The sequence below is a fragment of the Bemisia tabaci genome, chromosome 9 (assembly GCF_918797505.1).
Source record: "Bemisia tabaci chromosome 9, PGI_BMITA_v3".
Taxonomy (NCBI): domain Eukaryota; kingdom Metazoa; phylum Arthropoda; class Insecta; order Hemiptera; family Aleyrodidae; genus Bemisia; species Bemisia tabaci.
Window position 1 is genome coordinate 19,532,132 of NC_092801.1, and position 12,340 is coordinate 19,544,471.

At 39.5% G+C, this 12,340-nt stretch overlaps 1 protein-coding gene across 2 annotated transcripts in view; it reads left to right on the forward strand.

Moving 5' to 3' along the window:
- Nucleotides 1–12,340, forward strand: part of LOC109034835 (uncharacterized) — a 40,846-nt gene that overhangs the window by 8,601 nt on the left and 19,905 nt on the right. For both annotated transcript variants that reach the window (XM_019048207.2, XM_019048208.2), the window contains exons 3-6: nucleotides 1,645–1,752; nucleotides 6,173–6,348; nucleotides 7,955–8,138; nucleotides 9,788–9,962. In XM_019048207.2, coding sequence (XP_018903752.2) covers nucleotides 1,645–1,752; nucleotides 6,173–6,348; nucleotides 7,955–8,138; nucleotides 9,788–9,962 — 643 coding nt within the window. The remainder of the gene's footprint in view (nucleotides 1–1,644; nucleotides 1,753–6,172; nucleotides 6,349–7,954; nucleotides 8,139–9,787; nucleotides 9,963–12,340) is intronic.

Here is a 12,340-nt window from a genome sequence, read left to right on the forward strand (position 1 = left end):
CCTTACTATTTGCATTTATCGAACACAAGTTCAAATAATCGCGCCAAACACAGTGCGGTCGCATATCAGCGCCTACAAACCCGTAGGGATACTTCGCGCATTGCTCTAAACACAGTGCAGTCGATGGGACTGCACATAAGCGCCTACAAGACTGGAGAAATACCTCACTCATTGCGCATACACCACGGTGCGGGTGCGCCCTTTATTAACCGTTCACTCAACTCAATCGTAACACTCCAAAACGTGGAAGCAACGAGATTTTGTTTCGTTATTTTCGTGTTCTTTTACGAAACCCTAAGCTCGCCCATAAACTTGAACTAATAAGCAATTTCCGACACATTTCCGAGAATAAAAGTTGGGGTACGTTACTGTATTTGAATCGGTCAAGCTGAAAGTTCACGTTAAAAAATAGCGAATGTGGAATGGTGTAACGAGTGACAGCTGTAAGCTCTCCGCTTTGCAGTTGACATCTTTTGATCGCTCTGCTCATGAAGCATGTCAAGTCGAGCTCGCTACACACAATTAAACCCAGTTTTACGGTCATCGATATCACACAACACGTATAGAGTGCGATGTGAACCATTTTTTAATATATTAATATGTGTCCGTTTACGGAAACAGGGACCTATACATCCACAAAATTAATAATTAAGCCATCGATGATTGCAGGAATGTTCGACGAACATGTCAGGACAAAAATTTCAAAGGGGAATATCGCTTGCTTGTCCTGAACGGCCTGAGCCATATTGTAATGAGCCATTTTGCTATAAACTTAATGACTTTATGAAAATTCGAATAATTTGAGAGGAAAGTATTTGAACGCGGCCTTTGCAGGATTGCATACATATCTTTTTGCGGGCAATTCATGCACGCTAGTTAGAACATGAACCTAGTTCACCGTAGAAACAAAATGAGCCTAATATGGCGCCTTAAATAAAGCTCAAATTATATGAGCAGCAACTATTCGAACACGGCCTTCATGGGGTTGTATACTTCAGAATTTGAAGGGAACTCTTGATCGCTCGTCAAAAACACAGAAGTAAAAAGATGAGCTATTTCTCTTGAACTTCGCGCGTTCGTTTAATTTGTACGATCTATTTAAACACGAGAGTTGTGGAATTGCATAGGCGACATATTGAAGGCGATTTATGCTCGCATGTCAGATAATGATTCTCACTAATATTGAAAGTGACTGTTTCAACAGTTAAAGAAAAACCACCCTTTCGCGCTCAATAATGGAGTGTATCTTTGCTGTGGTTTTTGTACCATTTTATTTCCGATTTGCATACCGAGCCGTATTTTTTAACTGTAAAAGGCGCCCTTTCACCGTTCCGCGGTTTTATCTATGATTGATGCTGTTGGCTTTATTTTACTACGAAATAATTCTTAACAAATAAAGCTTTGCGACTACAGCAATTGAAGAGGAAAAAGGCTGTTTCTGCACTGGCGGTACAGCAAACGTCTACAGAAATAATGGAATTTTTGCTTTATTTTTGATAGAAATTCTTTTGTTTCGTTTCAAGGGTGATAGTTTAGTAGGAGAGAACTAAACAACCAAAACAGATTAGGTATCAGTCTTATTCGCGACTGAGTATCGAACGACAAGTTCTGTATCTCTAATATTCTGGATGATTTTTCTTTTAGAACTGAAAACGTTTGACACGTGTTCAACGGAGGAGGGTGCTGTGAAAGGAGTCCTCAAGGCTTTGGTGGCCTCGAAACAAACGTGTGCTACGCCTCCGCTTTTTGCAGGTACTATCAATAATTTGAGGTATTTATGCTGAAAGGAATTATGTGCATAAGGTTTGCGAGAGACACACTGAAAAAAAATTCTCGACGTTTTTACCAAGGTCCATTGGTACCTTTACCATCTCACTTTTTTACCAATTATTGGTAATTTTACCAAGACAGACTGGTAAGTTTACCTGAAAAACGGGATTTTTACTGTTTTTTTCAGGTAAGAATACCACTTTTATTGGTAATCAATTCCCGGTAACTTTGCCATTTTATCTCGGTAATTTTGCCACAGTCGATAAAAAATATTGGCGTTTTTACCAAGGTCCGTTGGTACCTTTACCATCTCAATTTTTTACCAATTATTGGTAATTTTACCAAGACAGACTGGTAAGTTTACCTGAAAAACGGGATTTTTACTGTTTTTTTTTCAGGTAAGAATACCACTTTTATTGGTAATCAATTCCCGGTAACTTTGCTATTTTATCTCGGTAATTCCGCCACAGTCGATAAAAAATATTGGCGTTTTTACGAAGGTCCGTTGGTACCTTTACCATCTCACTTTTTTACCAATTATTGGTAATTTGACCAAGACGGACTGGTAAGTTTACCTGAAAAACGGGATTTTTACTGTTTTTTTCAGGTAAGAATACCACTTTTATTGGTAATCAATTCCCGGTAACTTTGCCATTTTATCTCGGTAATTCTGCCACAGTCGATAAAAAATATTGGCGTTTTTACCGGGGTCCAGTAAAATTACCGAGAAAGTCAATAATTTTACCGAGATTTCTCGGTGAAATTACCAATTCCATAGATGGTAATTTTACCAAGAAAAAACTGGGATCAAATAGAACCCTGAATTCTTGGTAATTTTACCCTTTTCATAGTAAATACACCGAGATTTTTTTTTTCTGTGCCTAGTTCATTTTGGGATATATACGTTCAATTTTGAAACGTAGTCGTCTATTAAATGCGTCGCTCCTCTGACGTAAGGGCGTATCTCTATTTCCAGATGAGCTCCGGGAAGCGTGGAGTCATATTGAGAACAGGGCTCACGTGAAAATTTAGATACGGCCTTTTGTCAGGGCAGCGAGCGACGTTAGGACTTATATACTTGTAGTTGAAACAAGCAGTTCCAACGCCAAAGCGTTGAAGGGCGCTTCTTTAACACTGCGCATGCGAGGAACGTTTTCATACGGCCAAGCGAGAGTATTGCGGACGGACGATGTATAACAAATTGCCTACGTGAAGGTGGTCCGGCAGCAGCATACCCGCCGCTAGTCTCTGGAAAACAATAGAAAATAGTAGTTGCGTACGTTGCCAGCGAGCGCGCTGCGAGCGCATCTGTTTCAATTACCTACCTAGCATCGAGTCGGGCCTCTAACTTTCTATTCTCTCTGACATAACCTTAAACCTTCAACCCAGAGCCGAAAACAGCTGACGCTTGACCACAGATTAGTCCAGATCGCTAACATCGGCGGAGGAGCGTGAGTAGTTTTGTGAGCGCCATTGGCGGGAAAATCCATGGGCATTTAAAACTAGGAACCAAAACTGAAATTTTGGCTATTTTCAGCAGATTTTCGGCGGGAGAATACTTCTTTTTCAGATTTTTGTGGGATGAAACGTTCCGAAGAATTCAAGAATTAGTTTCTCAGTAGAATTTATGTGGTTCAATATTTCCAGATTAAATAATTAAGGTGGAAATAAATAAAGAAGGAGAATTAATTAAAATACGAGTAAACAAGGCTAAAAATTATTGAAACACTAAAAGGTAAGACGTTTCGAGCTGCTTCCAGCTCATTTTCAGCTGCAAAAACACATAAAAACAAGTAAAAAATTGAGTGGCGACCTGACCTCAGCCGTTATCACGTAACCACTCATAATAACGGCTGGGGTCAGGTCGCCACTCAATTTTTTACTTGTTTTTGCAGCTGAAAATGAGCTGGTAGCAGCTCGAAACGTCCTGCCTTTAAGTGTTTCAATAATTTTTAGCCTTGTTTACCCGTATTTTAATTAATTCTCCTTCTTTATTCGTATAATCGGGCTATGTTTTTGTGCTTTATCGGTGGAAATAAACAAATCAGAGTTCATCAGTATACTGAGTAGATAACATTATTGAAAAAATTTGCAGATTATAATATATCATATTTTTGAAGTTTAAAGCCTTAGAAACCGAAAATTAAAGCAAAATCCTGCCAAAATGAGACTTTTGGTTCCTAGTTTTGAATTCCCGCCAGGCCCCCATGAGAGCAGTTAATTGCTACCAACTGTTGTAAGAATATTGGAACAGAATACTTAGCATAACAGTACTTGATAAAATCTTATTTGATCAAAAACCATTATTACACATTACTATTTATACTTTTTTCAAGCTTTATAATCAGATTCAATAGGAAATTTCTCTCGATCTGGTCAAGTTCTTTCACTACTGGTAGTGCCATCAATTTTCTAAAGTTGCCTAACCTGTAGCAAAAATTACTCACGCTTCTGAAGCATTGGCTAGATTGGATGTTAGCGATCTGGACTAATCTGTGCGCTTGACGATGCTGCGTCGAGAAAATGAACCAATCACAAAATAGCACAGTAATACGTCACTAAAATGAGGAGATCACGTGACTGTTCGTGATTTTTTCGAATCAATCTGAAACTACAACCTCGAATATGAGGCATTTAAGCATAACGAAGCCCCAAAATAGTTTAACCAGGTAATACGTCCGTGCGAGATTGTTATGCTTAAAAGCAAAACATTTCACGAAAACTTTTACGAATACCAGATGCAGAAGAAAATCAAATTTTCCCGGGTGTACCAGAATGGCGTCATTACCCATAAGGCAAAACGGTATGTAGTATAGTACATGTTACATCGGGGGGGTCGAACGGCTGGAAAGGGCGCATCTGGTACCCAGAAGCGCCCAAAATGGTAGAAACTATCGTTTTGTTCATAGTATACATCTCTTGTCGTTTATGTCTAAAACCGCACCGAAAAACATCAACGTTCAGGGTCACCAAAGTAGTGATGCTCGAATATGGACTCTCAGCTCATGGTAGTCAGAAGCACTGATTCCAATAATTTTACCGTTCATTGGTAAAGCTATCACCGATGGTAAAAATACCACTATTAAATGGTTATGGCTACGTTGATTATGAATGCACCACTCTATTTTAAGAATTATGGCTACTAATTTTACTGAGTGAGTATCAATGTCGATTGTCTCTTGAAAATTTATTTCTTCGGGAATATGGTTCACAATAACCTTCCAGATCCATCGAAATTTCTTTCTGTAGTTCCAAATTGGAAACGTTTTAAACTTCTTTAGACGTCTGGATCAATTTTATGATGTTTTTACCGAACAATTTGATTCAATTTTTCCGTGTTTATATAGCTTTGTCTATTAATTGGACGAACCGATTTATGCTAAAAGGATCCAGACTCGTGGGAAAAATGGGGGTGTGCTCGTGCAAACTGCATAAGAGACAATGTATAAAAGTGGGCGTGATTTCTTAAGGGAAAATGGAAAAGTGGGACTTTACACTAAATCAAAAGGAACTAAGCGCCAATATATGGTAACTCATGAGCCATAGGCATGTGACAGGGGTGTTGTGGACAGGGCTCATGAGTTAAAGACTCGGATCGCCGTCTCCGTCGTCTCCCTTCTCGCCGCTGACGTCACTGGCGCTTTATAATTCCCACGTAATCTTACGGCCCTCAACTGACAGGCGCATACCTTCTTTTCTACCCGTCTCTGGTACTTTTACCATAAATTACGTCAAATTTCAACCGTAAGCCCGTAGCTTTGCCATACCCACCAGATATTTAACGACTCCGTGTCTGCCATGACACACAAATGGATTTAATTTTGCAATAAGGAACCACTATTTCTCGCCCATTTTAGAAACAACACACATGCCATTGGTTTCCCCATGGAGATGTGTGCTTTTAAGGGAGAGCCAGAGATAAAGGTTCCTTATGGAAAAGTTTAACCCAATGGAGATGTTGCATGTGTGAGGAATTTGCGATTTGAATATCGATTCTTCTGTAAAAGTTCGCGAGAAACACGATGGTGCCACTGGTTTTCTCTAAAATTAACTCCCAAGCTCAAAAAAAGCTTTTAAGTTAAGGCCAAAATGGAGGGGATATCCCACTCCCACGCTATCCTGAGAGTCCACCTCTACATCAAGGCCAACTCATGGAAAGTTTGTTTTGATGTAGAGGTGGACTCTCAGCAGGATAGCGTTGAATATCCCCTCCATTTTTGCCTCAACTTGAGAGTTTTTTTTTGAGCTTGGGAGATGATTTCAGAGAAAACCAGTAGCATCATCGTGTTTCTCGCAAACTTTTACATATGAATCATCAATCAAATCGAAAATTCCTCACACATGCGACATCTCCATTATGAAACTCTCAAAGAGTGATTTTCACTCTCACTATGGGTTACAGGTTTCATCGGGCCGAGCGAACCAGACCAACTGATTGCGGCCCACCAGGTCTCGGCCGTGTTCAACATCACGCACTCTGTCCCCGTAATGCCACCGGTTCCCCCGTTGATCTCATCGCAGCAGTGGGCTAACTCCGTCTACGCTGTATCGCAAAGCGCCGCCAAACATCGTGTACAGGTAGGATATCTTCCACAAAATTCCACAGAAGGAAAGGTTACTTGAATACCTACGTTCAACAGAAAAGAACCAAACCACATCAGCTATTGCCATTTAACAGGGCAATTCAATTTTTTTTCACTAGAGAACGTTTGTGTGGATTCTTTTGAAGATTTTATGGACTTTGCTTCGTGCTATGCTGAAAATTCAATTGAAAAAAATTGCAGGATAATCCGCACAACCTTTTTCATGTAAAAAATTCAATCGCCTAGTTGAATTTGGCAATAACTGATGTGCCTTGGTTCCTTTCTCATTATCACGCGGTCCACTTAGGAGCAAGGTCAGTGAAACGTAGGTACGTCAATCAGTGTAACATTGGGGTGGGCAGCTGGTGCAACATTGGGCTACTTGGGGAAATCCTCTGGAGAAATCATGTAGCACTACCAACTGTTGATCCAAAAAGTAACAAGAGGAAACAGGGCTTCCAACAACAAGAAGAAGTTGGCAAAACTGCCAAGGAAGATGAAGAAACAGGCATTTGAAGTGATTTCCCCGGGTGGCCCAATGTTGCACCGGCTGGCCCAATGTTACACTGATTGTATGCTCTTGCAGACCCACCAAAAGCCAACTCTTTGTTTCCGCCACCGCGTGGCGCGAAATTTGAATTTCTAAAATTTTGCGATCTTGGCCAAAAATAAATATGATCTTCTGCTGTTGATAGACATAAGAAAACAGCCGCTTCACTGAAAGTATATGAATTTTCATTCTTAACGAATTTTCTTGCACAGATTTTTATTTTTTATTTTTGTCAGAAGCAGACGGTCATATTTTTCGGCCAAGACTGCAAAATTGTTGAAATTCAAATATCGCGCTATGGCTCACGCAAAGCAAATCACTGAAATTGACTCCTGACAGAGATATTGAAGTTCTTATTTTGCACTCGTCGCGGAAAACTGGAATTTCCCGCTCATAAGGAAAACCAGAGTCTACGCAAATCAAATCGTACGACACTACAACGCTTTTGGCAGGCTAAATGAGCAGTGTCTCCCTCCTCCATCCTGCGCTATTCTAAGTGGAAACTACGTGCAACAGCTGAGCCGAAGCGCCGAGATTGAGGTTTCCATATTTGCATACAGCAAAGACTGTTGAAGTAACTTGTAGTGTGATTTAATTCGAGAAGATTATGGCATATATGAATTGCATTTTGCAAAAAGGAACCACTAGCACTGCAATGTTGCTAAGATTGTGCAACTTCTTTTGTCTTGGAGGAAAAACCCGATTATCCATTGGATTGCATTTTGCAAAAAGGAACCACTAGCATTGCAATGTTGCTAAGATTGTGCAACTTCTTTTGTCTTGGAGGAAAAACCCGATTATCCATTAATAGTTTCTATTTTACTCGCTAAAAACTGTAAATTTAAGACAAAAATTACCATCTAAATTTCATAGTTTTTCACGATTTCCGCAATTTTATTGCAAAAGATGAAGTTGCACAATCTTAGCATCATTGCAATACTAGTGGTTCCTTTTTGCATAAACAATACATATACAAGCGGGAAGCTTGAATTTATGCATCAAAAAATCTTAATGATTGGTAATTGATGGTAATACTTTTTTTTTTCATCAGGCTATAATGAAACTGCTGAAACATCTCAACTGGAAGTCGATAGCCATCATCTCTGACGATTCCAGTGAGAGCATTAAAAGCGTCAATATGCTCCAAACGCAGAGCAATCTCTGTATCAAAACTATTCTCAAAATGAACGCCGGTGGCCTCTTCAACGATATCATAGCTCAGATATCTACGCAAGGTAAATATATTGTCAAAATTTACTTTCATATATATTCCAGCACCGATTAAAACCTAATATTACCTGTTTTCATGAAATATCATGGTGTGATATCTCGAAAAATGTCGCGCAAGTTTTCATGGCATTTCGGCGTATGCTTAAATTGTTGGTGACATTAGGAAAGTAGAAATCTTCATTGGACCACATTCTGCAATTTGGAACTATAAATTCTAGCCCGGTTTAAAAACAACGTATGTGCCATTAGTTTCTCTATACACATAAGTGTTTTTCCAGAAGAGCTAAAATTTATAGTTCCAAATTGCAAAATGCAGTCCAATTAAAAGTGAGATTTCCGTGGGGGGGGGGGGGGGGAGAGGTCTCACACTTATAAAAACACCAACAACTCGGTTTTTTTTTGTGTGTGTATATAATAATGGTATTTTGCGGACTCTCCAAAACCACACGTTCACCAGAGTCATTACTTTCAAAAAGGGCAGTATTCCAATTATTCGAACTCATTTTTATTTGCATTTTTGACGCTCTTTTTACTCGAAATCCGCGTTTCTGTGCGTCTGTCACTCGTGTTCCAAGGAGCGGGCCACTGTCACCTTTTCTATGGTCAAATGTGGTGAGGAAACGCGGAGAGTTCAACTATGCAAACAAAAACGATTTCGTAAAATGCACTGCTGCTTGATTTAAAAACACCGGTTCAAAACCTTAAAATTACCGACGTGTCCGCGTACCCTCCCTACCCAAGTATAGCAGTGATTGCGATAAGTTGCGATTTGATCGGAGAATGTATCGCGATTTTATCGACGCCGATTTATAGACCGTATTCGATAACGGTTCGATGTATCGTTTGGTTCAAAACGATAGAACATAACCTCGGACCAAACTGTAAGGATTTAAGTTGGAAAAGCTGAAAATGAGAAATTTCCTGTTCACTTTGCATTGGCATTTGGTACTCGAAAGAATAAAAAATCTATTACAAAAGACCCGTTCTCTCAGATTTCTGAATTTACTTTTGAGGCTATGGTTATGTTTTGATCCAATCGATATCGATACAATCTCACCAGTTTGATGTATCGAATACGATCTATTGCAATATTCTCGGATGAAAAATTGCGATTAATTGAGATAAAATTTCGATTTTATCAAGCGTGACTTTATAGAGATGAAATCGCTACAAGATTGAGGATAATCGCTCAGATCACGCGGTGATTTTGTAGCAATTTTATCGCCAAAAATCGTAAAAAAATCGCAACTTAATTCCAAAATATCTTGATTTTTCCGTTGAAAAAAGCAGCTTGTGGGCACACTGCCGTGCTAAAGAAAAACGCCGTATGAACATTCAAGAGTTGCTCTATTTTCTCCGATATGATATTCATTTTGGAAGGAAGTTTTGCATCTTTGTCCTTGAAATTTTCAGATAATTTTAAATTAAACTGCGAGCAATGTGTCTGAAAAATTGGAACTCACAACTTTACGTGTAAAATCGAATTTTATCAAAGTAAACTTGGCTACGCCTAAAGGCTCATACGGCGTTCTTCCTTAGATCGGCAGTGTAAAGGTACTCTAGATCACCTTGTATAGCTCGTTTTGCGGTCCATGATGCTCGTGAATGGGCCTGAAAATCGTGTCGAAATATGATGATGTGTTTCCGGTTGCAGACATTGACGGCGTGTTGGTGGTGACGGAGCGAGTAAAGCGGTTCAACAGGCTGTTCCGATTCCTGGAGACGAACTTGGGCACCCACGTCCACGCAAGCTTCCTCGTCTACGTTGCGCATGTGGGCATCGCGTCATGGCAACTGCCTCACAGTACCATCCTCATGCAGGAAATCAGGTATACATTCCATCACCAATGGCCACTATCATAATGTTGCTAAGCTGAGTTCCACTTGTTTCAAAGAGGTGTGTGAAAAAACGGCCAAAAGTGCCAAGACGATGTTGAATCCAAGACTGCGTAGTGAAATCAAAACAAAATTTTTGTGTTCACAAAAAACTACTAAAACTGCCAACTCAGTGCCAACTCAACTGCCGCTCAGTGCCAAATAAACCTAAGTTACTATATATAGTTAGAAAGCTCTATTGAAGGGAAGCATTCTAAAAAAAAACAAGCAGAAAAATCCAACATGAATATGTTGGAAAAGCGTGCCGAATAACTAAAATGTTGGACACATACCTACTATTTTCACGTCTTTGTCATTTGCATCAATTGGTACTTTTTGCTAAATTTGGGAGAAAATATTGATTCATGAACGTTGAATGTAAATTGATTTTAAAGATTCCGTCCAATTATCTTGATTTTAAGCTGATATGCGGCATTTCGCACGACCGTGATTTGGGCGAACTGCCGTGCATCGAAATCGCGTTGAGTTAATCTCTTTGGATTTCGAACTGTAACTTCTCTCCTATTCGGCCGATTTTTACAAATGAGGTCTCTTTTTATTTGTACTTTAACGGAAAGTAAGGAAAAACTCGCTAAATAGACGGAAAACAATTTTTGTGAAAATTTGGTGGATCCTGGCGTCACGGTGAATGGTTAATCGGGCGTGGAAGATAATAGGTTCGACGAGGCGACCCTCTCCTCGCCGTCTTTTATTGCCTTGCTCGAAACCTGACACCCAAAGCTATATCGGGAGATAACTGCAGTGGTTTGAGTGGATTTCTGCAGGGGCCACGGTTAGTACATGGTATAAAGAGTCACGAGGCTCATCACAGATTGCACTTGCAGTGCAAGACGCTTATTGGCTAAACAGTTTTGGCGGGAAAGAAGGTTCTAGAGTTGAGTCCTCCGAGCGTAAGAAAGCTTCTATGAGGTTTTTGTCAAATGAAATAATACGGTTTTGACAGGAAAATGTTCTCAAGGGTTCCCAATTAGCAGTTCATTCGGTTTTTTGGTAAGAGACCATCAGGGCTTGACAGTATAATGGTTCAAAGACAAGAAAACGGGTCCGAGGAAAAAAATATTTGGACGGCCCGTTGAATAGCATTGGTTGATCGGTGTGCTGTACTATGGTACATCCGAGTGATTTCAAAAAGCGAGCCCTACTGGCACGCTTAAAAAAGTTCATTGAAATCAATTGAGATGCAGAGTAGTTATGAATTTTTAAAGGTTCTCACTTTTAAAAATGGCAACGTTGCAATACGGCATTTCTAAGCACAACCGCGAAGAGTTGATAGCGTCTCGGGGGCTACTTAATCACGTCAAGCGTTCAAAATTCGAAAATGCGTTGGGGCTTTTGGGCCATTTTTTCACACACCTCTTTATGTAGGTCGATCGATGTATCGCAGGCTAGTGGTCCATAAGTTTTTGAAATGTCTGTCGGTAAATAGTCACATTTTGAGGGCTATTCAAATTTTGTGTGCACAGTGAGAAAAAGTATCCGACATTTTGTGCTAATCAAAAAGTGGCAATGTTGGGTTTCACTTGTTTTAAATTCAAGTAAATCGATCCATATATCGCAGGCGGGTGGACTATAATTTGGGCATTTTTCAAATTGTCTCTAGGTAAAAATTAAAATTTTGAGGGCCAACCAAATTTTGTGTGCAAAGTGAGAAAAAGTAACCGGGGAGGTAGAACATCAAGTGGATTACAGTTTGAAATAAGGAACCACTATTTCTGGCCCATTTTAGAAACAACATACACGCCATTGGTTCCCCTATGCAGATATGTGCTTTTATGAGAGAGCCAGAGATAGTGATTCTTTGTTGCAAAACGTGTTCCAAGTAACGTCCTTAAACGTCCAGATATTAATTTTAATCAGATTTTGATTAGAATACTACATGGGGAGGAAAACTAGAAAATCTTGAATAGAATTGCAACGTTCTTGCAGTGGATGCTTGGAAGTATTGTGGACCAACTGACGAAGAATGGAGTCGAAAATGACACATCCATTATAATGTTTGTGGCTGACCGAGAGATTATATTAATCTTTCATGGCTGTTGCCCAAGTAGCATTTTGTGATGAAAAAACTAAAAAAAATTAAAATTTTATACAATGAAATCTCAATTATTCTCCCCATGAAATCACGATATTTTCACATAATGTGGTTAATGAATACCGATTTCAAAGATCGATAAGAGGCATGTATCAAAAAGATATAGGCAATCTGCTATGCAAATATAAATCGCATCTCATTTAAATTTTACGATCATAAAACTTCAACACGAGAAGTCCCTTCAATTATTAGGTAGGCAACATACACAACACTCCGCTG